We start from the raw sequence: 26,677 nt of genomic DNA, 5'->3' as shown, positions 1-26,677 counted from the left end.
GAGACTACTGTCTCCTTGGTGAGTGCGCTGGCACCCACCAATCCCTCCCACCTCATTCCAATGAGGACAGAATAATGTACAGCTGTTCTCCTCTGGGTCCTCACTGACAAGCAACCCATTGTTGGCAGTTGTTAGTATTTAATTTATTACTAATTAAATTTTCTTTTCTTGTGAATGCTGCTCCCTGGAGGCCACCCTGGACAAGACTGGGTTTTCACACCATTTCTTAAGTTCCATGTTCTTCTTTTGCCTCCTGCGGTCCTCAGACCCTGCCAATTCCCCCTATGTCAAGGGAGGCTGAGAAAAGGGCTCAGAAACCATGAATCTGGAGTAGGACCACCCCACACTGCAGAAGCTGACAGCTGGAACATCAAGACATGAACAGAGTTTGTTTTTAATTATTACTAGGAGCCTGTTCTAGATGAGTAGTTTGGACCCTTTGTGCAGCACTGTGATGAGCTCCTTCCATACATCACTCAATTTAACCTCACCACCAGGCTGTAAGGGAAGGTCTCCAAGCTCCAGGTGAAGAGTTCAAAGTCAAGGGAGGTTAATGCCAGAGCTCAAATCCCATTTGTTAGGCTTCACAGCCCACGCTCTTAACCAACGCCCCGAGGACAGGATCGCATATTCCATAACTCTGTCCATCCCTAGAGGCACACAATCTAAAGGTTCTTGTGTTGAAAGAGACATGCTCTCAGTGATATGGACAATTCAGCAGTCGCAGCGATGAGCTGCCCCAAGGATGATGCCCTCCATGCCAGCAGGGAGCCAAAAACCCTGAGCTGCACTGCTACTGGATTGTGCTACAGAATGGAAGTGAAGAATGCTCCCAGGATTTCTGCAGCCACCCTGTGTTGGGGCGACGTGTTTCCTAAAGGGCACAACCCAGATCCTCTCACGCCCTCAAGAGGGTGGCAGTCACTGAAAGCAGAGCCCGTGTGAGCTTGACATCTGGGGACCCAGGCTTGGCTCTCTGAAAGCGTGAGGCTCGTTCTGCACACAGCGGAGGAGACCACACCGCACTCCCTGCGGCCCACAGAGCAGCAGCAGTTGCTGCCTGCTGCTCTCCTCCCTCCCTCCATCATTTGCTCAGGATAAAGATCAAGCTGTGGAGTTTTGGTCCTTGTCACAACAGAAACCAGAGAGTTTGTTTTTTTTAGATCTTTTAATACCCAAATCTATTTGATGTACTGATTCTTTCAAGATAGATAACTGTTTTGGTAATGCAGATGTAAATGAAGCTTTCAGAATACTTCAGGCTGTGTGTTATGAGTCCTAACCTATAAAAGCAGATTAAAGAACATCTTTTCCCTAAGCTGCTTTACTGCTCTCAAATCCCAGCCTGAAGCCAGGGACCACTTCAGGAACTGGTTCACCATGGGATCCTGCAGGGCATTAGATGGTGGGTCCTCCCAGGCCTGCCCCTAGATAAGAGCAATAGTCCTCCCAGGATTCTCAGAGGAGGGTCCTTGCCTCTCCGGAGCCTATTTGACTGACTGAGCTGTGGCACCTTTCAGTCTGTCTGGACCATCTTGTTTTTGTCTGGTCTGTGTCCTACTTTACATAAAGTGGGAAATCACAGATTCCTTCCATCACCCAGACAAGAATGGGTGACCACACAGGTGCACACAGGTTTTGACTGTGCTCAGACCCAGAAAGCACTGAGTTGCACAGGGTCCAGGTCCACATGTGCCCTTTGTCCATCTCAAGTCAACAGCGCCTGCGTCTTCTGGCCTGGGAAATAAGGTGTCTCCACCTCAAACTGGTTTCGAGTCCAGGGGAGCGTGGTTAAATCTGCACATGCTCCTGAGTGCTGTGACCCACCCAGCAGGTGCCCTAACCAGCAGCTGCAGAGGCTTTTGTGCCCTAGGGAGCATCTTCGCAATGACCACAGGGAAGCAGCAGCTCCCCAGTGATTTTTATTATTACAATGATTGCCAGTTCTCCACAGGGCACTAGAAGCCTAAAGGGGACACATATTCCCAAAGACCCCCTTGTCCTAGGGAACAGAGGCTGACGCCAAGAAGAGCTTTAGACCTCGGGGGACTGGAGAGCTGAGGACTCAGCTTCCCTAGCTAGCCTTCACCTCCATGCCTGCCCATGATTCTCCACTCTCGAGACTCATCGTCCTTTCCCTCCGTCTGCCTCTGTCACAGAACTGCTCTCTCTTGAAGAGCACGAGCTGTATGCTGGAGCTCAATGCCACCTCTGAGAATCACTCCTTCCCTCTGTCTCTCAGGTAAATATCAGACAGACATGTAAACAAGCTTGCTTTTCTTTCCTCGACCCACCTTGTTATAGAAGTCTCTTCCGACTAAGAAGAGATCCTGTCTCCTTCCATGAGTTCTGCGCGGCCTCGCGCCCAGCTGTCCCGTGGATGCCGTCTTCCCTGCCGCCTGCAACACTTCTCTCAGGCCTCCCCGTCCAAGCAGACTTTCTTCTCCCCACCCGCAGCCCTTATCCCTCGCATTAGCTCAACCTCTACTCATTCTCTAAGAACCGGTTCTCCATCACTTGCTTCTGGAGGTTTCCCTGAACCCTCCGGTGGGAGGGTGGCACCCCCACACTGAGAAGCCCCATCTTCTGTCTTAGAGCTTGGCCAACACCCAGCTTGATGTCCTCTGAGCTTCCTGGTGCCAGGACCCAGGCTTAGTCCTCTTTATATCCTCCACCTGGCACAGTCTAGGTACAGAGCTGGTGTCCAAGACAAAGGAATGCACGGGGGAGGCGTGAGGGAGAACAAAGCCAAGGTGGACGTCAAGCATCCGCCAAAGAAGCATGGAGCCTTCTGCCCATGTGTAAGCTTGGCCACCAAATCAGTTCCTAAAACACACCTTTAGCCCTTCACTGCTCTCCCAAACCTTCCTGAGCCCCCTTCAGTTGGTTTTGAGAGGGTCAAAGGCAGGAGCAAATGTCATTCTCCCTCTTCCCTGCTCCACAGTCAGGCTGCTCAGACACTTCCAGTCCACCCGTGGGGGCTGAGTGAGGCCTCCCGCTGCCCGGCAGGCCAGCAGGCTGGGACGCAGGGTGGCACCCTCTGTGATCAGGGCTCAGGAATGTGTCCACACTAGAGCCCGACTCTGCAGTGCCGGTGGGTGCCGCACGGTCTTCACTTACTTGTGAGCACTCCGTGGGGACCACACACTCTATCTGTGGCAATTAGTTCTAACCTACACCCTCGGAGAGGGCAGGTCCGAAGCTGGAAAGCACGCTCCAGGAGAGATGGAGCAGCTTTGAAAGCTGCTGTCCAGGCGCCCACTCCAGAGAGGAGCCACGGGCACACCTGCTCCTGTGACCCCAGCTAGCACAGGGCTTTCTGAATTAGCATGATGAGTCTAGAGATGCAGTCGAATTGGCCCACTGAGTTCTGTCCGAGGTGTGCATGGGCTGAAGTGCCGTAGCCCGCTCACCGCAGCTCCGGTCCCCTCAACCCTGGGCTCCTGGGGCTCCATGCCAGGCGGCCTGCGGCCTCGCCTGAGGATGCATGCCCATCAGATTCTGATGAGAGGGGTGGGTCTGCCGAGCGAAGAGTGCCTCCTGAGCCAGGTGCCAGAGGAACACTTACAAGGACAGAGAACTGCCACTCCGCTGAGTTCACAGACGGGTGCCTGTCTCCAAGCCAACTGCTTGGATGGTGGCTGGACTCAGAGACTGGTGGTCATTGAGAGCCACTGATGAGCTTGGGGTCACCTAGACTCTAAAGGGTACCTTCGCTCGGAATGGCCTCGGGCGGGGACCCCGTCGTGGCTGAGGGGCTTGGGACAGCAGCAGAGCTGGTCAGATGAGGCTGACCTGTGACCTGAGGCAAGACGTCAGCACTAGTCCCCTGGGCTCTGCCCGCGGGGTGGAGCCTGGGCCCCCAGCCTCGGGGAACCATGCCTGGTGGCCGCACCAATGTAGGGCACTCACCCAGAGGTCCCCTGCTCAGCTGTCTCCTCACCTACATGCGTGGCACTGCCCTAACAGGGCCAGGGGTCAGGATCACCACTGGACACCACGCAGCAGGAGGTGACGCTGAATAAGTGACCCTGGAGAAACGAAATCTGTGCTGCGCCACCTACAGGCTGAACAACCTGAGGAAGTGACCTCCACCCTCTCTGCTTCTCTCTCGGCAAACGCAGAAAAGGCCATTTAGCTCCGGGCTGCAGACTGAACGGCAGGAGCTGCTGGAGCTCTTTGGGCAGCTTGGTTCTCATTCACATGCACGTCAAGACCTGGTCACTGCCTTCAGCCCAGGACCTTCTAAGCCTTTTTTTCTCGAAATGAGGTCAGTCCAAAAAAAAAAAAAAAAAAAAAAAAAAAAAAGTTGGAAGCATCCTGAGATGCCACGGGAACTCGGGGCGAGGCGACCCTGGGTGGATCCCCGCTCCATATACGCGTCCCCCCACACACAGGAGAACAGAGATCTAGTCTCAGCCACACGGGCCCCTGATGGCAGGAGGGTGTCCACACCGAGTCAGATGGTCTCTGGGAGTCTGGGGCTGTCTGGAGCGCACCGGTTTGCTGCGGTGGCATTAGAAGTCAGCCTGAACTTGAGGGCGGGTCCCCTGGGTGGGCAAGGCGGTCTTTCAGCCGCTGAGCAGGAGGGAGCTGAGGGAGCCTCCTGGGTTCCCGCGATGCTTGGCATCCGCTAAGTGGCCCACGAGGCCCGGAGCTCCTTGACAGCAGAGACCGTCCCACCCACCTGGTACCTGGCTGTGTCTCTCATCGCCTCGAAGAGATTCCACGCCTGAGCCAGGGAGGGAAGACCACAGGTGGTGGCCATGCTGAGAGGACTGTCACCAGTTCGCCTCCTCCACACCAGCCGCATCTCCCTCTTGTCTTGCCACTCACCCAGGCTGAGGGTTTGAACCAGTCATGGCACCAAGACAGAGACTGCCCTGCACTACATCCTCAAGGGTCACATCCGCCTCCCAGATCAGCAAAGGTCCGGTTTTGCTGGTGGACGTGAAAGTCTTCACATAAGGCACTGTGGATACTGACACACTTACGGTTTGACCTGCGTGTCTCCCGGTTGGTGGTTTCCTACACCAGCAACCAATCCATTTCTGCTTCGTAAGTGAATGCTGCTTCTCCATTGACCAGCCACCTGCTGACCAGGTCCTGACCCCAGCCATAAGCTGGCTAATTAGAAAGCAAGATGTCCTGCTGAGCACCTCTGGGATGTGCAGCAGGGGAGACCAGGCACCAAGGACTCAGGAAATGATGTCCTAGGCCACCACCTGCAGAGCATGCACACCTCAGTCAGTGATCTGTAAGGGCCCCTGTTTCACAGATCCTGACCCAAGGCTCAGGAGCATAAGTGCCTTGATAAGGTCACAGAGCTGTAGGGAAGAGCAGGATTCAGTTCCAGGAATTTTAAACCCAAACTATGCTCCAAAGCCCTCCCCCACCTTGCTCTGTGGTCTTCCTGAGCACCCCTCCAGCTCTCCTGGCTGCCCCGGGGTAGCAGTCTCTTCATCCTCTTCACACTGGCAAGACCAAGGCCTGAGAAGGCCATAACTGAGCAAGCATTCACGATGCAATTTGAATCCTGGGATCTGTGTGGTTGACATGTTAATGACTGCCCATAATTGCTCAATGGAAAGAAAAAGGCTGGCCCTCGACCCAATTTGAAAAGAACAGTTTGTCATTTTTTTGTTTTGTTTTGCTTTCATTCCTCCTGGTCTTTCAATCTATCCCATGCTCTCTCCTTTAGTTGTTCATATCTCTGCAATCTTCATTTCTCTTCCCCTCCATCAGTGTCTGCTCTGAGGAAAGGTTATCTATCAGTCATTCACACTTTAGTAAAAATTTAAACCACTGTGCTTCTTGTCCCAGCAGTTAATTATACTTAAATACTGACCTTTTGTTGTGGAAAAGGACTTGTGCCCTATTATTCTCATTTGGAGCCTTCTGATCAGTCTATGCATAAAGGCAACCTCTGCTTTGAATTATTAAAAATATACCTCAGGCTAGCTGAAGTCCCCATAATAGAATAGTTTTCTTAAGCCTGGTCCTACCCCAGAAAACACACACATAAAAGTCACTAAAAAAATCCAAAGTCTTCAAAAGTCATTTAGTAATCACTGATTTGCAGAGAGGCCAGACAAGGGCAAATTCTTCATTTCTTGGGCACATACCAAGCACATGCTCTGGAGCAAGCAATTCGCTATGAATTTATTGCCCATGAATATATCATATGTCTTTCTTGAAATGTCTGTTTTCACCCTGGGCTACCTCTCAAAGTAATGAATACCACATGTTCAGTAACTGTCATATAAATAAGCTATTTGATTTTATTTACCCCAAAAGAAACTATTTAAACCTCATGGAATCTCAACAAGTTCTGCAATATTTTTTCCATGCTTTGATCATGGTGCACTCAGCAGATACTTTTTTGTATATCTTTGATGACAGGTTTTATGCTCTATGGTGTGATTCCAGAAATTAATAATATATAATCCAGTTTTTAAATATTACAATGAGCAATGAAAAATGTTTTTAAAATAATCACAATGTGTATGCGAACGCTGTACATCAGATGCTGTCCAGTTCTCCACCTGTGCTACCCATGGGTGCCACTGGAGGCTGGCTCCGCAGCTCAGCTCGGAGCCAGGAGGCCTGGTTCTCACCCTGCCAACCACTTCCCAGCTCTGAAGTCCTCAGACGTTGCCTCCCTGCTGTGAAGTAGGGACAAAGGTAGGAATGGGGCTCCCTCCCTGGGGCACCATGTGAACACAAGCCAGGCCTCCGCATAGGGCTGGGCCACAGAAAGCCCTGGGCCAGGCACTCCTAGGATGAGGCCTGCTGTCACTGTCTCCTCTGCCACCGCCACAAGGCTACCACACTGAGCCTGGTGTGGCCAGCACTCCCATTCCACAGACAAGCAGCCAGACCAAAGGAGACACTGATTTCCTAAGATCACACAGCAGACTCCAAACCCTAACTTGCCACCACAGGGAAGTCCTGACAGACAGGCAGAGGCTCCGCCTTTCAGGAGGGAGGGGGCTACGGGAAGTGCAGCAGCAGAGGAAGCAGTGTGCTCCTCAGGTGATCGGGAGGGCACGTGAGGAGGTGACAGGAGTCCTCACCACTAGAATACAGAGAACCTGGGGCCACGTCCTGCAGTGACAGAGCCTGGGAGCACCTGCAGGGTGCCTCCTCTGGTCTAGTTCTCACGTGTGTGCATGTGGTGTGTATGTGTGTATGTGTTCTGATACTCACACTCAGAAGCCTAGAAGAAAGAAGGGTCCCAAGGGCTTCCAAAGGAGAGACAGGGAAGGAGAAACCAGACGGCGACTCCTGCTTTCTGAGCCTGCGTAGCTGGCCCTGTCCCTGGAACCTGCCGTAACTAGCCTACACAGCTGCGGGGCCACCTGAGTCTCCACTCCCAGCAGGGAGCCCGGGGGTGCGTTGGGGTCATTCTGTGGGTTCACCCTGATCATGTCCACACACCCTGAACATGACTCTGCCGTGTTCCCATGGAGGATATGAGCTCGAGTCCTGCCTCCTGGCGTCTGCTTTGGCTATGTGACTTGCTTTATTCAAGGGGACGAGGCAGAAAAGACAGGCTAACCAGTGGTGATCTTAAGAGACTCTGCTCCCCTTTTCCTTGTTCTTTCCTGCTCCTGCCATCTACAGGGGAGACCAGGGAGGATGAGGCCCCCACACAGCAGGCCCAGGCCTTCTAGCTGGGTCCAGACAGCTCAGCAAAGCCATCGAAGCTGGACTCGGGGAATTCGCAGAGGTGAGCGGAGCTGCCCACCCGGCCACTCAGCCTGCAGCCGGCCTTCGGTCCTGTGAGCTAAGCTGCTGCCCAGCTGGAACAGGCCGAGCTGGTGTGGGCATCTCCCAGCAGCATCGTCAGAACACTCCCCTTTCAGAAGGGGCCTCTCTTCAGAGCAGAGTCTTGCAGACTGCGAGAGGCATTTTGAAGGAACATGGACACAAGGCAGGAACTTACTCTCCACGAACTCCTGGCCTCCAAGACGAAATGTCACCTGGTGGCTTCCCTGGTCATACGTCACACCAGGACACGAAGCATTGGCCTGAGCTTCAGATGAGGCCGCCCAGTCATCCACGTTGCAAAGCAGGACATCAGGGGAGGTCAGCAACCCACAGAAGATGGGCCCTGAGAGCAGAGAGGAAGGAGAGAGGGATGGCAGGGAGGCCCAGGGGCGAGTCTGCCAGGAGGCTGACTGACTCTCCAGGCTGTGGTGAAGGACGTAGTGAGCTCTGTTCCTGGTCGTCAGCAGATCCGGCCAGAGCTTCCTAAGTTACAACTCCAGAGCTGCCCGCTGACCAGCGGGAGGAGAGCCTGTGCCTGACACTCACATGGCCCCCGTGGAGGGCCGAAGGCAGCACTGCTGGTGCAGAAGCACAGGGCACAGGCTGGGGGCGGGGACGGCAAGTGAGCTGCCAGCCAGAGGTGTTGTGGAGCAAGGGATCCTGGGCTTGCTCCACGGAACAAAAGACTTTTCCATATATGATCCTAAGGAAAATAAAATCGGCCTTTCCAACTTGAAGGACCATAGGGTCCAGAAAGCAATCGAGCATCTGGTGAAATTGCAGTGTCTACCAGAGACGTGCTTAGTTCAAAGAGGCAACGGGTTGGGACTACAGGGTTGCCAAATATGGGAACGCAGGAGGCCAAATGGTGTGTGCATGCGCACGCGCATGTGTGTGTGTGTGGTGTATGTGTGAATGTGTGTATGTGGCGTGTGTGTATGTGTGTGTGAATGTGTATGTGAGAATGTGTGCATGTATGTGTGTATGTATGAATGTGTGTGCGTGTATGTAATGTGCATGTGTGTATGTGTGTGCACATGTGTGCATGTGTGTGTGCATGTATACGTGTGAATGTGTGTATGTGGTGTATGTGTGAATGTGTGTATGTGGTGTGTGTATATGAGAATGTGTGTGTGCATGTGTGCATGTGTGTGCGTGTGTATGTACGTATGTGTGCGTGCACATGTGTGTATGTGGTGTGTGAATGTGTGTGTGGTGTATGTGTGAATGTGTGTATATGTGTATGTGTGTGAATGTGTGTGTATGTGGTGTGTACGTGTGAATGTGTGCATGTGAGAATGTGTGCATGTATGTGTATGTATGTATGAATGTGTGTGCATGTATGTAATGTGCATGTGTGTATGAGTGTGCACATGTGTGCATGTGTGTGTATGTGATGTATGTGTGTATGTGGTGTGTGTATATGAGAATGTGTGTGCATGTGTGGACGTGTGTATGTGTGTGTGCGTGCACATGTGTGTATCTGTGTGTATGTGGTGTGTGACTGTGTGTGTGTGAATGTGTGTTTGTGTGTGTGTGGTGTATGTGTGAATGTGTATGTGTGTGTGTGTGAATGTGTGTATGTGGTGTGTGTATGTATGTGTGAATGTGTGTATGTGAGAATGTGTCCATGTATGTGTATGTATGAATGTGTGCACATGTGCATGTATGTGCATGCATGTATGTGTGTGCGTGTGTGTATGTGTATATGTGTGTGAATATGTGTGTATGTGGTGTGTGTATGTGTGAATGTGTATGTGGTGTGTGTATATGAGAATGTATGTGCATGTGTGTATGTGTGTATGCATGCACATGTGTGTATGCATGTGTATGTGTATATGTGGTGTGTGAATGTGTATGTGTGTGTGCATGTGTGTGTGAATGTGTGTGTGTATGTGAGAATGTGTATGTGTGTGTGAATGTGTGTGTGTATGTAAGAATGTGTGTGTGTGTGTGTGTTTCCTTATGTAAACACTAACATGACTCCACATCATATAATCACAGAGCAATAAACCTAGAACGGATTTTAGGAATGGCTTTACTCTAATGCTGGCCCCACCCCACTCAAACAATTCCCAATAATCCCCTCCTGGACCCTTGGTGACATGTGAGACTGTCAGCCCCCTCTGTGGCCACCCTCTCCCACCATGGCGCTCCTGGGGCTTCTCCCCGCGACTGGCTGCTTCTTTGTGTCTCTCTGCAGAGTTCCTACCCTTTTTGTGGGTAGTCACTGGGATCAGCCCATCGCCCCTTTATCTTCTCTCTTCCCAGGAGATCCCACCACACCCACACCTTCCCACACCCCCTCAGTGCTGCCCATCCACGTTAATGCCTCCCCCCAGGCTTCCTTCAGAGCTCTGGAGCTTTGCACCCAAAAGCTTAGGCCACGTTTTGTGGATGTCTCAAAGCTGCTTCAAATTCAGTGTACCCCACATGGACTTACAACCACCCTGAACCTCCCTCTCCCATCACTGAACATGGCACCTGGTGTCCTCCATGATTTGCCCCACGAGCAGATCATCCAGTCCCGGGAATAAGCTAGATACTCAAGAATGAGCTTCCACACCCCTCTTCCCTAATCCCTGCTGGACTTGCTTCCTCGGGAGGCCTGAGCCTGCCTCCTTTCCCCACCGCCCTAGCCCAAGCCACCACCCTTCCTGCATGTGAGGCATTCCCAGAAGACTCATGTGTTACAGGCTTGGCCTCCAATGCAGCCAGGTCCAGAGGTGGGGACTAGGGGAGCCATGGATCACGAGGGTCACTAATGGATTCATACTCTGATAGCATTGTGGGAGGTGGTGGAAATTTCAGGAGATTGGAGGAAGGAGGTCACTGGGGTGTGCCTTGGAAGGCTGCTTCTCGTGCCAGCCCCCACTCTCTCCCACTTCCCTGGTCTCTCCGTCTCTCCCTCTCTCCCTTCTGGCTGAGGGAGCTGAGCAGCTTCCGCCATGTTGTCCTGCCTCACCTCAGGCCCAGAGCAATGGAGTCAGCTAGTCATGGACTGAATCAGCCTCTGAAACCATGAACCAAAATAAATCTTTGCTCTCCCAACTTACGTTCTCAGATGTTTGTCCCAATGACGAGGAACTGACTCACTCGCCTGCCTCTGCAGTGGTACTCCTCCCTGACCCCTCTGCATCGACTCCGCCCCACACCCAAGACGCTCTCCACACTCCACGCTGCTGGTTTCAGAACCCAAATGTCCTTACTCAGAACTTTTGGTGGCATCCAGTTGTGCTGAGAATAGAGACGACTGCTTTTACAGCCCACGGGGTCTCTGGCGTGGCCCTCCCTCTCCCCCACCTCTCCTGCCCCTTCTCCAGGCCCTGCTCCTGCTGTTCTCCCTGCCAGCTCACAGTGTGCTTCTGTGCTCTGCCCCCGTCCCCACAGGGTCTTTGCATGTGCTGTCCCCTCCACTAAGAATTACCTCCCTCTTCTCCTCACTGAGTTAGAACCCACACAGTGTTCAAGACTACCGAAGTCTTTGTTGACCTCTTGAGTGGGGCAAGACTCTTATTACGTGTTTTCATATAATATGCAATAAGTAACTCTGCTTCAGAGCCTAGTAATTAACAATTATCCTCTCCTTCCTCGAGACCTGAGAGAAGGTGGGGCAGGAGAAGGGCCCAAGCTCTCAGTAGCATGGATCAGGAAAGCGGAGTCCAGTGTGCTGTGCTGACCACTGGAATCTGGGTGACAGAGGAAGGTGGGTGACTTCCCCGCCCGGGACCCACCCATTCATCAGTCACTTACAGGCTCTACTCAGACCGATGCAGGGATGCAGGGTTGCTTTGCCCCCAGGGGGAGTCCCACTCTACCTGGGAAAGGGGTGTGGGCATGGGGGCAGAGAGAAGGGACCGGCTGGTACTCGAGGAGAGGAGAGTATGGGTGGGTCTAGAGCTGCCCAGGCCACCGTGAGGGGAGGTGTGCAGCCACAGGCGGTGGGGAAGGAACGGGGAAGGGCTAGGGGCTGGAAGATCACCAGGAAGGAAACGGGGCGGGCCTAAGCCGAGACGGGGCCGGGAAGGAGGCCCAGCCCCTGATGCTGAGGAGCCACGAGAAGTCAGAGTAGGAAGCCAGCAGAGGAAGGAAGGTTTGGGGAGAGGAAGCCTCAGGCTGCAGGGGCTGCCGTGGGGAAGGGGAGCTTGGAACAGGAGCTGGCAGGGGGCAGGGGACTCAGGGCTCTCTGTGGCCTGCGGAGTGGACTTGGAGAAGGAGGGGCAGGGAGCTGGCGAGGGCCCGGGACCATGGAGAGTCGCAGCGGAGCAGCAGGGAAGGGAGGCAGCAACGGCTCCCGACCCCAGGAGGCAGGCTGGTCCTGCCCAGGGCGGACCTCTCGCTGGAGTGATGACATGGCAGGTGCTTAAACACACCTGCCTGCTGAGAACACGCCTCCATTCTCCGCGGTACACGCGGAGTCTCCCCGCCTCAAGCACAACGCACCAGATGGCCGCTCCAGACCCACCACCCACTCCTCTCCTCATCTAAATATCGTTCATCCCGCGGAGCCTGGCTGAGTCTCTCCCCACCCAGAAGGCCTTCCTGACCACCAAGTCCCCTTGGGACCCATGCCCCCTGCGCCCGGTACCAGCTTTGGGGCATCGGCATGCTGCACGCTCATCCCACCTGGCCCAGCAGGACGCAGTTGGCGTTTGCTCAGGTCAGCTTGCCTGCAGGCGTGAATGGCTGAACCAACCGCCCGTGCAGATGTGAAGCCCCTTTCTCTTCTCCCACCACCCAGTACACGGGTGGCACGTACGGCCATCCATTAACGTCTGTTGTTGACTGAGGTGAGGACCAGAAAGAGATTTAGACTACTTAGCTTTCTTTAATCTTTGACTAATGCCACCAGTTACATGGTTGACTACACCTCTACCTGACACCATATGGCTGCCACCGTTCCGGCGAGGTGGCCTCAGTCTGCACCTCCCCAAGTCAGGCTCCAACGTGCATGTCCTGGCTTGTGTGTCCCTGCATATTTCCCGTCCCTGGTTGGGCCCCAGTACCCCCAGCAACCTCACCTCCTTTAACCTGTGAGAGGACAAAGCCATCGCAGCAGGAATCTTGGTCACAGGCAAGAAGACAGAAGAGGTGCGCATCGGTGAGGTTGGCCCCTGAGGCTGAGAACACCATGGGGCTGTACAATCCGGAGAGCATGTTCTGGAAGCCTGTTGGCTCAAACCTCTTCTGACCCACTGTAGTGGACTCCTGGCCTGGAGAAGGGCAGAAAAAGACGTGAAAGACCCAGAACCTGCAGAGTGGGACAGAGAACTGATGTCAAACGGCAGCTGTGAGCCAGCTCTGGGCATGCTGTGGGCAGTGCATGAGCCAGGACCAGACGCTGTCTGTGCCATGAACCTGCTGGACTTGCCTGTGAAGGAAGAGGGTAGAGTCAGGTGAGGCTGTGGAGGCAGGTGAGGCTGTGGAGCCAGGTGAGGCTGTGGCCCACAGCCCGCAGACCTGGGAGAACACCCCTCATACCCGGGAGGCTCTGAAGGATACATCTGGAAAACTGGCGCTATTTTTTGTTCCCAGGAATATCTGTGGATACAGCACTGCTCCATCCACTGCTCGCCACACGCCACTCCCTGTGCCAGCAGCCAGCAAGCATCAGCAGAGGAGCGTGGCAGAGACGGAGGCGGTGCACCAGCAGACCGGGCACAGTGCCGTCACCTGTGTCCTTCCTGCCACTGGCCCCAGGACTCTGCCTTTCGAGGAACAAATGCAACCTCCTCCCTTTGCTGTGCGACCAACCCGTGTCTCCCGACTCAGCAGCCTGGCCCTCCCTGCCCTGCCCGCAGCGGCTTCACCCTCTAACAATGTCTGTGGCATCTGGGGAATTCAGCACATCTGTGTTCACACTAAGCTGGCACTGTAAGTAAACAGCTGGTTAGAAGGGGCATGTCTGGTTTTGCCTGCTCCTAACCAGTGAGCCCTGTCACCTCTAGGGTTCCGAGCACGTTTTACCCATGTGATGTTTTTCAGGGACTCCACACGCAGCGGTATAGTCAACACCCCTGTCCTGCTCTTACCCCATTTTACATCTGAGGTAGGACAGCCTTCACACGTGAGCTGTCTCGCCAGGGGCTTCAGCTGGTGGGTGGCGCAGGAGACACCAGAACCTCTGTTCCTCCCCTCCCTGACCGCCCGTCGGACCAGGGAGCACAGCTCATGCTGCCGTGCCTGGGTGCCGCAGGCAGCGGGGAGCCAGGGTGTCAGCCCCAGGACAGCTGCCAAATCCCGAGGACCCCAGGGCAGACCCAGCAGCACCCCAGCCAAGCAAGCTCCTAGTTCCTCAGAGCCTCAGCTTCCCCTGAGCAAGGGGAATGAGGACGTTGACCTTCACCCATGTTGAGCAGATACAAAGGTAACATGTAGAGAAAATCCCTGAGCGCCGAGCCGGCCCTGGGCCCTCGCCCGGCGGGTGTCTCACAGCGGCAGATGCCAGCATGGCCCTTCCCAGTGCTGGCGCACTCAGCCCTTCTGTCTGGGTACTTCTAACAGTTCCACGAGAAGCCACTGCCTGAGGCCTAGCTTACCTTTCCTTAAAGGGTCTACACTGCCTGAGGCCCAGCTTACCAGGGTCTACGCTGCCTGAGGCCCGGCTTACCTCACAGGGTCTAGCTGGGTTGTCACTGCTGAAGTCCCCCTCCCCCCACCTCCCGCTTGTGCTGCGGGCTGCTCTGTGAAAGGCTCCATAGCTTAAGCTCAGTGGGATATGTCTGCCTCCCCTGCCAGCCTGTGGCTCCCCCAGTGACTCCTGAGTCACCAGTCGGAAGTGATATTAAAGTGCCAGTCTCACCTAAACAAGTTATTGTGACCAGCCACATTCCAAGTGCTCAGGGGTCGCATGTGACCAGTGACTACCATTCAGACAGCGCAGGTCCGTACGTCACTGTCATTACTGTGGATGTGCTACCGGATCGCTTGGCCTGGAGTTGAGGTCCACATCTCAGTCGACCTTGGCATCCTCCATGCGGAGCATGGGGCACCAAGGACCACCTACCCTAGGATCCTTGTGTGGTACGCTCCTTCCAGGCTGCAGGTCTCCGTTCCAATGTCCCCTCTTCTGAGGTCCCTTCCCTGACCTCCCTATAGCAGCCCACGTCCACCTTTACCCCACTGTCCCATTTTCCTCTAAGCACTTGGTGCCCTTTGAAATGGTCTTATTGCTGAATTCATTCCTGTTCTGTTCGGTCCATGGTGTCCTCATGGTACTAGCACACAGCAGGAGCTCGGTAGCGAGGTAAGGGTGTGTCAGTGCTAAGCTGCCCAGCACCGTCTCAAGTCCTGGACGACAGAGTGCGTCAGGGAGATCTTCTGTTTGTGTTTACTTTTTGGCACTGGGGCTTGAACCCAGGGGTGCTTAGCCACTGAGCCACATTTCCAGCTCTTTTTATTTTTTATTTGGAGACAGGGTCTCGCTAAGTTGCTTAGAGCTTGCTAAGTTTCTGAGGCTGGTTTTGAACTTGCCATCCTCCTGCCTCAGTCTCCTGAGTTGCTGGATTACAGGTGTGGCCACAGCACCAGACAGGGAGGTCTTGCAGATTCCAGGGAGGCTCTGCCTTGTCGCAGTCAATAGCTAGGTGCTTCCTCTTCCTGGACCTCTCCTCTGAGACCAGGCTGGTCTAGACAACCTCTGAGGAAACGCCTGTGGTTCTGAAAGGTCATGTGGCTCCTGCTCCAGGTGCCAGACCCACAGACATGGAGTAGGCGTTCACAGCTAAAAGCACAGGCAGGCAGGTCCCGCTGTGGGTCTGGGTCCCTCTCTTTGGGCCCACCTTCCAGGTCACTTAGGGTGAGGATGAGGCTGACATGACTTACTGCCTGCCAGGTACCACGGACTGTCCAGAAACTGCCCCCTTCCCTTATTCTCATTCTACAGAAAACAGATGGAGCATCAGGTAACATTAAGAAGGTGCCTCCTTGAGGGCCGGAGTGGAAGGGGAGGGAGACTGAGCCCGCAGACGCCCTCTGCCCGGTCAGCGGGAGCCTCCACGGCTGCCCCTGCACCACTGCTGCTTTAAACGAAAAAGCAAACAAGACCAAAAAAAAAGCCAACTGATTCCTGCCCTTAACTTAGTTTGGCAGCAAGGAGACTTCCCCGTGTTCCCTTGGAGACTGCCTCCCAAAGTGTGAACTTCCAGGAGGTGAGGGCGGAAAGAACCAAAGGACAACACGTCAAAAATACAATTGCGTTTCTAAAAACTGTGATAAAAGGCTAATTATGGTTTTAAAGAACATTTTTAGTAGGGGTTTACTTGTTTATTTTAGTTTTTATTTTTAGAAAATAATTCTATGTTTTGTTATTTTTTTAAAAATGGATGGTAAAAAATAATTAGAATCAACCCTGGGGCAGAAATCCTAGTGACTGTGGCCATGGATCAGAGAAATCAAACTCTGTCAGACTCTGGTCCCCTGGGCAAACTCTCCGCTAAGTCACAACGAAGGCTTTAAGAGAAAGGACAACCAGAGAGGGGGAACACCAGTGCTAGTCCCTGCCATGGCTAAAGGCTGCTATGGAGGTCAGTGGAGGCTCAGGGCCTGGCCATGCAGAGTCTGCACTTGCTGCAAGCTGTGCCCAGCACAAGCCTGAAGCCCTGGGACCCCTGGGACACTTTCCCTGGGCTGCAGACCCCAGAGAAGGACAGCCCTTCATTCCCACCCCAGTCCCAGTTCCAGCCACCGTTGGCTGCCTTCTGGTCCAGTCACAGGCTCAGGACATTAGGAAACTTCCAGCAAAAATCAAAAGGTGATTCTTTTCAAGAACAAAAAGGGGTCACATTTTTCAAATATTTGCCACGTGCCAATCACTGCTCTTTTTATTTAATGTAATTTATTTATTTCTGGTAGTGGGAATTAAGCCAGGGCCTCACACATACCAGGCAAGAACTGAGCTACACCCCGGCTCTTTTTGTTTGGAGACAGGGCCTCCCTAGGCTGCCCAGGCTGGCCTGCTGGAGAAGCCCACGTTATGGAGTGTACCTCCTCGTTTACCTGCAGCTCACTAGTCCCCCAGGTAATGCTTGTGCATTCTGCAAACGCAGGTGATCCCTGATCCCAGGGGACGAAGAGGAAGCCCATCCAGGTCTGGTCTGGCTGGGAGGAAAAGGTGTGCCCGTGTCCGTAGAGGGTGGAGAGGAGCAGCTGCTGAGTCAGAAGACCTGGGAGCAGCAGCTCAGGGAGCTGAGCCCACCTGCCAGGGCTGCTCACAGCACAGGCTGCATCCAGGGCTGGCACCAGGGCACACAGCCGAAATCACTGTTGTGCCAGGACCCTCCACATATGCACTGAGTCCGCCTGCAGCTTCATTCCCACCTAAGGAATCAGACCGGCAACCCCTGCAGACTGGGACAAGGACTGAATCTGAGGGCACATGAACATGAACATGAAGTGCAGAGCCCTGGCGGCTGCTGGAGGGTCAACTGCCTGATCATAGAAGGCGGCTGGGACAAGCCTGCCGCAGGCTGGACGGGAGAGAAGCAGGGCTTGGTGCCTGGAGTCAGGAGAGGAGATCATCTGCTGCCTGCCAGATGCACCCTGCTGGGAACCAGCTCCAGACCTGAGCGAGGGAAGCCACGAAGGCCCCCAGCCAGCCAGCTGCATCAACCCACCTTTCTTCAGATACACAGCCAGAGAATCTTGATCATCGCTGCTCCTCACCTTCACCTGGCACCTAAGGCTTCCAAAGCTGGCTTCCTTTGAGCTCCCCAAAGCAACCTGCTCCTAGAAATGGAGAGAGGCTGAGTCATCACCCCGTGGTACTTACCATCCAATTCAAAACTTGTGTATCAAACCCTAACCGTGGCCAGGCACCAGGGCCTCAGACAAAGACACCTGATCCTTAGTTTTCTTGATCTACTGGAGCTGACAGACAGGTAATCAGGAAATTTCAGCTCAGAATGTTCTTCACAAAAAAACTTGTAACCATAGAGGACATAATAACGAAGGGGAGAATGATACATTTTATTAGAAGCAGGACCTAGGAAAGTCTCCCAGAAGTGAATCTGGGTGAGGTTCTGATGTTTAAGTAGGAGCTGGCCAAGGGAAACATGGGGGGTGTGAAGCGGAATAAATGGCAGACATGGAGACCTGGAATTCCACAGGTGTTCTTAAGAACTAGGCCCCTGAGAAGGGAGGGTGGGGGAGGGGGAGAGAGGCAGGAGCCAGCTCAGGGGAGACCTTGTAGGCACACAGCTTCTCTCCAGGGAAAGTTCGGAAGCTTGGAAATGCTAAGGTCGGGTTTCAGAGATCCTGCTATTCTTGCTGTCTCTGATCTCTCTTCTGGCCTGTTTTTAGCAGTGCTGCTGTGTGGGTGGGGTGGGGTAAATTTGACTACATCGTTTGTTTTGTTCTGTTTCCCCTCCGCTCCCTGCTGCCAGGCTGAGTTCCCTGTGGGAGCCGTTGGTACTGAGCTGACGTGCTGGAAGCTGTGGGTACAGGGCTCTTTGGAAAGCCTGGGGTCTCCCAGGGGCAGGCAGGAGGGGCCTTGGAGAGCACAGAGGGAAGGACTGCTGCAGGCCTGAGAGGCACTCGAGTGGAGGCACCCAGAGTAGCAGGAGTCCTCCCGTCAGTGGCCCTGGCTGGTGGGGCAGGAGTCAGCAAGACACGTGAGGGAGCAAACCTAATACCCTGGGACTCCTGCCTTGGCAGAGTCCCCTCCATGCCCCAAGCCTGGGCCAGAAGCAGTAGAGCCAGGGAGGCTGAAGGCAGCTCCCAGGACTGTGGGCTTCCACACTCAGGGTGGACCAACAAGTCACAGCCAACGCCTAAGCCCCCACATGCCTTAGGAGCACTGGGAGCACAGGGCCCTGCAGAGGAGCCTCAATAAGGGCAGGATGAACTTCCTGCTGACCTAACAGGGATAATAACATTAACAGCAATAATGACAGTCAAAATAATGGTCCCCAACAGCAGAAACCCTTCTGTGAACTATTTCACGTAAGACCTAGTTCAGTCTTCACAAAGGTCCTGTGATGTGGGACCGCTACCACCCAGATTCTGTGAGGAACCTGAGGGACCGACGGACTAGGTAGCAGTAGCTAAGTAACAGAGCCGGGATTGGAACCCAAGTCTCTCCCTGCCCCTCTGTGTCTCATACCTGAAGAGCCCTGCTCAAGAGCACTAAAACCCAGGGACCAGCCACATGCTCCTTCCAGGAGGTAACTTGTGCTTATATCCTCACACAAGCACAGGACACAGGGGCAGGCAATGCACCAGTGCTGGTGATGTTGCCCAAGTGCCACCAGTCTACGTGTCCTTAGCTAGGGCCACGTGAAATAGAGAGGGTGCACCCGTGGGTGGGTTGGCATGCTGCCCCTGAGAAGAATATGATTATTTTTTAAGATGTAGATGCAGAAAGATAAATATTTTTTGAGGAAAAAGAATTCTCAAAGAAAAAAATACTATAAAATTCTCATAGAAAAGAATACATATTATAAAATATTAGTATTTAACTGAACAAAAACTTCTTGGAAATATGTAGACATTTTTCTAGAAGACTCCATAAAAAATTAGAAAATAAAAGAGATTTTCCTGGGCTTATGAGTTAGGAAATTAGGGCCAGGGACTGTTGCTTTCTATTGGATACCTTTCTATCCTAAATTGAGGGTACCATGTAGAATTTCCGATTTTCCACCAGCTTCAACTTAAAGAACAGCTATTTCATGTGGTTCTAATGACTATTTAACTTCTTAGACTTTCAAACCGTAAGCATGTTTACTCCTGCAACGGGAAGGAACGCTGGCATCCAGGGACTTGGGGCTCTGCACAAGGAGCCAGGGCCTCCGACGGGTGGGGACCGGGGGCGGGGTGGATGCTCCGGCAGAGGCCCTCCTCTGACCCTTCGGCAATGACTTTGCTCCTTATGGCTTCACCCTGAGCCAGCCTCAGGCCTGCAGCCTCAGCTCCCACCGCCGTGGCTTTGAAGGAACGGAGGCCACAGGGGGTCGGCATCAGCTCTTCAGTCCCGCCCCAGGAGCCACCCTCAGACTGACAGGAGCGCGTGTGTGACCAGGACAGACAAGAAGCATCACCACCACACAGCTGCCACCCCTCACCTGACCAGCAGTCGTGCAGGCAAAGTTGTCACTTGTCCAACCATAGAAATCACAGGAGACCTCTGACCCCGTCGCGAGCACGGCCAGGAAGCTGCAGGCCTGGTCCTCTGCACAATCTGCGGGCACACGCGCGGTCACCGCCTGCTCTCAGGTGAAGTCGAGCTGGACAGACGCGCCCCCTCCCCCTGCCGCACAAGCCTAAAGACCCACATCACACCCCAGCACACTCCCCAAGCACACACGCAGCACGCCACACCTCAGGCCACCCCCAAACACACTCCCGCATGCCCACATGCACAGCGCAGGAGGCGTTGGCTGCAGACCCGGCACTCACTCACTCCCTGCTGGTGCTGCCTGGGAGACCACGTCACCGACCCACAACAAGGAACCCAGAGCAGCCCCATGTGGTTCAGGCCCCACCCCGGTCACAGAGCTGCCAGGAGCAGAGCCAGACTTCAGAGCCCAGCCAGTCCCCCGCTGCACCTGACTACGGGACCCTCCTAACACTCCAGTCTCCACTCCTCCTTGAGGACCTGCATCCAGGTGTCCACTGAGGTCACAGCTGAGTCCAGGGCTGTGCTCTGAGGGCTGGCAGGCCCTCGGGGGATTTGATGGTGCCGTGTGGCCACACTGCTCTCGGTGAGTGCCCTCCCATCACAGAGGCCCTACGCTTAGTGAGGACAGGGACCCCGCTGCTTTTGTTCACCTTGTGTCGCAGGCATGAAGCATACATACTGCCCAGCACAGAGAAGGCTCTAAGGTTCACTAAGTAAGTGAATAAATGGAGTTAGAAGGTTCTTTAAACTTGAGCCACATTCAACTGCGTAAAATGCATGACTCATGATACAGCTAATGTTTATCAGGGATAAGAGGCTTTAGTAAAAAACAAAAATTAGTAAATAGTCAAAAAAGCAACGTATAATGCGTGTGCCTCACCAGGCCCTGGCAAGTGCTATTCACGCTGGTCTGCATTAGTAAGAGCTGACTGGAGACGAGGGACAAGCCTTGGCAAGGCGCGTGGCCGGTGGTGGCAGAGCAGCATTGCAGGGACTCTGCCCAGCTCCTCTCCACCATGCCGTCCTGCCTCCTGTCTCAGGGCAAGGCGCAGCACATGTCTGGAGGCTGAGGTGCTTCTCTTCTCGCCAGCAGGACAGCTCCCACGCTGTGCCCACTGCCAGGCCTCAGGGGTGAAGATGGCTCCTGGAGCTCTCTCACCCCACGGTACTACAGCTACCACGTCCTCGTGAACCAGGTGCTAAGAACGCATGGTGCTTTATACCCACAAGCTGCCTGTCCCATGCAGAACCCAAAGAAAGCAATTTGCCCTGGCCCGCTACCCTGGCCTCGGTCTCCTGTCCTGTCCCCTGAATGGCCTTGACCCCACTGCAGGCAGTTTTCAGCCTCAGGCCTGGGACAAAGCTGCTCAAGACAGCAGGTAGAGTCCAGCTGGTACTGGAACCATCAGCACCTCTGCAGTGGCTGGTTGAGCACTGACCCCTACAGGGGCTGTTACTGTGACCCCAGCACAATGTCACCTGGTATTTCGCAGACCACCCTCCTACTGCCCATCACGATGCCTGGCTCTCCAGGGGACATGGCCTTCTTCCCAGTTCCTTTTCCCTCACCAACCCCAGCATCCACACAGCACAGCACTGCCACCATGCCTGCTTCCTTCCTCTTGAATGGCCCTTTGACCTTCCATAAAATCTTCTTGATGTTTGTTATGGGATCAACCCACCCCCCTCCCAAATTCATATGTTGATGTCCTAACCCTCAGTACCTGAGAATGTGACTGTATTTAGGGATAAGTTCCTCAAAGAGGTAATTAAGTACAAAATGAGTTCATTAGGATGGCCCTAATCCAATATGACCAATGTCCTTACAAGAGAAGTACACTGGGACACAGACTCATGCAGAGGGAAAGCCACGTAAAGACACTGAGAAGAGACCGCCAGCTACAAGCCAAGGAAAAACCACCCTGCCGACATCTTGCTCTCGGATTCCAGTCTCCACAACTATGAGAAAATCGGTTTGATTGTTTAAGCTCCCTGGTCCATGTGCCTCGCTATGGCAGCCAGGAAGACTACACCATGCTGGACACCTGGACCCTCACCTGTCCTGGGCTGCCTGCTCTCTTGCGTCTGATGGGAGACAGTCTTCTACAGCCTCCTGACATGATCGTCCTGCTCAGATTGGGGCCTGTTTGTGTCAGCATGTTCAGTACCTGTGCCTGGCCAGCAGGACAGACGATCTCCTGCTACTGACAGGTGGACCCGTCCCTGCTACCTGCCTCAGTGCACACGAGTCTATCTGCGTCTTCTCTCATTCAAGCCATGTCACAAGGTGTAAGTGCACTGGCCTGTGCACGGTGCCCCTGCTCAGGACAAGTAACCCCTGGCTGTCCTGCTCATGTGCTCAGTGCTGGCTCCTGCCCTGTGCTGCTATCCTCTTGGCACTGTCCCTTGTCCCTGTGAACACCACAACCAGCATTGTGGTGTCTCTTGTCCCTGTGAACACCACTCATCCTGCAAACATTTTTCTCTGCTTCCATGTCAGGCCTGCGCTGTATCTGTGATACCAACAGTAGATTGCGCTTGTCACAGCAGAGCAAATATCTGAAACAGGTTCCTACTGAGGAGTTAAGTTCTCAACAACTAAACCAGGTGCCATCCCTGAAGGAGGGAAGGCCACGACTGACTGCAGGTGTTCATGCCCACAGCCGGGTTGGATTGTAGGTTCTGTCCTTGCTCCTCTGTGTTGATGAGCAAGTCACCCTCACTCCTGGTACCTTAGTTTTCTCCTCTTTCTTGGAATGACAATGGTTACTTTATGGGCGGGTGTAGGATTGTGAGATCATCCTTGTAAAGACACTCGCTCAATAAGCTGTAACTGTTATTACTAACTCTAACTCTCCAGACTCAGAGACATTGTCCAAATTGGACAAATAGCTCTACAATGAACAAGGTTCACTTATTTCTGTCCCCTAAGTTAGTGTACTCTTGGCAGTTAGCAGATACATCCGTTCACAATGAAATTGTGATTTGGGGTCACTTGGCTTGTAGTGTTTGGGGTAGATCGCGTGCCTCCGTCCTAGCTGTACTGCTTTGCTGTGGCTTGTCTCGTGGACATCAGCAGAGCACATTTCTACACTGTTCTCCACGTGCTCATCTCCCCACCGCTCCTTACCTGCCAAGCACTGCATCAGTGGAGAGTCAGAACCGGAAACGGCAGACTCGACCCTCACAGGAGCATTGGTATTAAAGATCACCTTCGATTCTGGAGCCTTCTCAAATTTCTGCATCACTGAAAATAAAGTAGACCTTTGAAATCTTCCCCTGAAGTGTGTAGGGGATTTGCACAAGAGTGTCCAGGTCAGCAAGTCATGTTGGCCAAAGAGGACATGAGTCAGGCAGTCACTGCCCACCTGCACCCCTGGTCCCACAGTGTCCCAGGCAGAGCGATTTTCTTGGGGGTGGTTCCAGCATGCTGCCTTCTACCTAAATATTCCAAAAGTTGTGACTGGGTTTCCCCTTACCTACTTCATTATCAGGAACTAAGGGGGAAACTTCCTATCATGTTAGGTCTTTCAACTCACTTTTTTTGTTAGTTATTTTTTTTTCCTATCTAAACTTGCATTTCCCTGCTGTGTCTTTGAGAGCCAATTATATCATTATTTTATTGAAAACTTTCTTTCCTTTAAACAACTTGAATTCTTTCTGAAATGAGGTAAGTTATTTTTAAAAACACAAACCAGACATGTGCATATGGGTTCCTGTAAATTTGAAGACGAGTCATGTGACTCAGGCATTTTTCAGGCAGTACTTGTTTAAGTGGTATATTTGCATCTGTTTCTCTAGTGACCATCAGCACACTTGACATCCATTTGGCAGGAATGATATAGCCACATGCTTGTGGAATTAGTCAAGCAAAGATGAAGAAATATAATATTTTCAAGGCTATGTGACTTGGAACTCATTCCTCATCAGGCAAAAAAGCAGGGTAACTCAAGGAATGAGATTCATCTCGAGCCACAAATGCCCAAGGGTGTCAATATTTTGCAGGCCCCAATCAAAAAGCAAGACTAACTCATGAGTCTCAAAGCACATGGTCTCAGTTCTTTTCAGACATAATTATAAACATACACGTAAGCACTCATCATCACACACACACACCACTGCCTTATGAGACTAATGTCTCAATGGGTCTATAGCAAGTCAATGCATGCATATGTGTTTGATAAATAAGTAGATAAATACAGGTAGGAGATATCGCTAGCCCACCCAAAGCAATCTTCCTTTGGCTTTCATAATAAAAGCATAAAAATTAAAAATGTTTATTCCCTTTGAGATGGGCTGGGGGAAAAAACATTAAAGTAGAAGTGAAATGTCTTAAGCCTTCAAGCATTCTGATAGAGAAGCACACTCACAGTTTACAAGGAGGTCCTTCCACAGACCTCACCCGGGTGCTACTAAGCCCATTCTCAGCCCTTCTTCTCTCACCTGCTCCTCTTTTTCATTTTTATAGCCTTTGGTCCCTATAATGAAGCAAACACCATGCTATACTCAGCATAGTGTCCCTAAGTCCAGGTTGGCACAGACCAGGTGCTCAGCCATTCTAGGAAATGAAACAAAATTTGAAAGCTCTTTATATTTCTAATTAGATTCTGCTAAAAACACAATTTAGGCCCTCACCTAGAGACTCTGCTGGTGTTCAGAAAAGGGACACAATGATGAAGACCTTCACATGACACATTTACTCAGTGCTCAATGAAGAAGCTTGTAGCCAAATAGCAGAAACAATTCATGAACCAAGTGGCCAATGGAATCCTGAGTGAGTTTGCGATTTATACATTCTGCTGGTATAATTTTCCATGTGTCAATTTCAGCTTAGCAGATATTGACAAATGTCTTGGAGACAACACTAGGGTCAGCGTTAAAGCACAGCATATATGATTCTTGCGGAGCAAAGCCTGACTATTTATGCACCTGTCTTTTAGGACATGGAGAATGCTCTGATCATATTTTACTAGTTAGCATGGGGACAGAGCTGCTAGTTTCGTGTTTACTGAGTGGATGGATGCATCATGAATGGCTACAGAGAGAAATGAAAGCCTAGGAACATCATTACAACACCAGGAAACCAGAAGAGAACGCTCTGATGGTACACTTTCCCCATTTGGGCACATGAAGTGCCACAGGAAATCTTTAGTGTGAGTCAACAAAGAACTGAATTAGGAAACTGGGTCTAAAGTTAAACTGAAGATGAACTTGAACTACTTCCCTCCTCTGGGTCCTGCTACCTGTTCCTCACCAGCTGTGTCCAGGGCACATCCCAACCTATGACAGACCCAGTTTCTAGGTGGCAAGAACCAAGTAAAAGAGCATGGAAGGACTGGGACATGGTGACAACTCAGTAAATGCTAGGTCTCTCTGATCCCTGCAAGGAGGCCCAACCCAAGTGGCAGGGCTTGTGAAACAGGGCCCAGGAATTCAAGGGATGGGACATTCTCCTTCCTTGGAGGCCTTTACACATATGCAGAAGAAACCCAGCTAACTGGACAGCTCATTCATTCTGTCACCCAGGGTCCACTGCTTGGGAATGGAACAAGGGTGAGATCTAATTCCAGCCCCAAAGGAGCATATACCTAGCCTAGCGAGGCCGGAGCCCAGGGAAGGGCTGCATCCTGTGTGTTTCACTGCATGTTTACCTTATCCCGAGAGTGACACAGAAGAACTCTGAGGGACCCTGCATGACTGAACTGCTGAAATGCCATGCAGGAAGCACCAGAGAGAAATGATTGGCCTGGACCAGGGGCAGCGGTGGTGCATGTGGGAGACAGTGGAGGCCTGGACAGAGGGTGGCAGCAGGGTGGAGGCAGAGAGTCAGCCGTTAAGTCCTCTAAATTTCCTGAAGGACAAAGCGTCAAATGGGACTCCCCCGTAAATGTTCCTCTCAGGGGAGTGAGGGACTCTGAGAAGAGACAGGCTGGCAGTGGTGGGGGCCAGCTTATGAACATGAAAGAAATCCCAGGAAAGGAAGCTTAGCTCAGAGCTTTGCATAGGAAGCCAAAGACGACCCAGGCTGCTCTGGAGCCAGCGCCCCAGGAGACCTCCTCTCAGCTGTGGCAGCGCAGCTATGGCTCAGGGACACTCTGCTGATGCTGAACCCAGCCTTGCTGGCCTGAACGCCGGCAGAGCAAGCCCTGGACACCCTACGCACTGGCTCAGCTCTGAGGATTGTCACCCACAAGGAGGATTCAGTGTGGGGCAACAGTCCCAGCAGGGCCAGCAAATGCCAGGCCAGGTAGGCACGGACACCTGCTCCATCTGTGCGGCCGCCCAAGTGCTCTTAGAGCATCCTTGGCCCAACCGGGATGGGTGCCGCCCTGCTCGAGGGGACAGATGCTGAGAGAATCCTCAATATGGCTTGTCATACCTTCAATTCATCCATAATGACGTGCAGAAAAAAATATTCCTTATGATTTGTTGGCTCTTTGGTTAAAAGGGGAGTGATTCCCCTGACCTTAGAAAGTGATCCTTTCTCCCTTGAATTTTCTCTGATATTTTGTCACTAGCTGGACCAGCATCCCGAGGTCAGGAAGGCTCTGCACGCGCGTGTGTGTATGTGTGTGGGAGAGTGCACAGGTGTGAGCATGCATGTGCACGTGTGTGTTGAACGAGGAAGTGGATCCACCTGGTGGAAGGCCAGGTTGGCACAGGGGACACAGGGCTCCGAGTCAGACACACCAGTGCCTTCTGGAGAAGTCGCAGCAGGGTGACGGGATGGGACAAGCAGTTCAACCCCCTCTGCCTCAGATTCCTTGGCCAAAATACTGGTGATGATGC

At 52.8% G+C, this 26,677-nt stretch overlaps 1 protein-coding gene across 1 annotated transcript in view; it reads right to left on the bottom strand.

Annotated features, from left to right (window-relative positions):
• Positions 1-26,677, bottom strand: part of TG (thyroglobulin) — a gene marked incomplete at its 5' end in the record, with an annotated part of 218,433 nt that overhangs the window by 134,475 nt on the left and 57,281 nt on the right. Inside the window, 5 exons of the mRNA XM_079134473.1 lie at positions 7,949-8,116; positions 12,795-12,986; positions 17,388-17,499; positions 19,833-19,948; positions 23,019-23,135. Coding sequence (XP_078990599.1) covers positions 7,949-8,116; positions 12,795-12,986; positions 17,388-17,499; positions 19,833-19,948; positions 23,019-23,135 — 705 coding nt within the window. The remainder of the gene's footprint in view (positions 1-7,948; positions 8,117-12,794; positions 12,987-17,387; positions 17,500-19,832; positions 19,949-23,018; positions 23,136-26,677) is intronic.

The sequence above is a fragment of the Sciurus vulgaris genome, assembly GCF_902686455.1.
Source record: "Sciurus vulgaris genome assembly, chromosome: 1".
Classification (NCBI taxonomy): Eukaryota; Metazoa; Chordata; class Mammalia; order Rodentia; family Sciuridae; genus Sciurus; species Sciurus vulgaris.
Note: the sequence above shows the minus strand (reverse complement) of the source record. Positions and strands in the feature narration are given on the sequence as shown.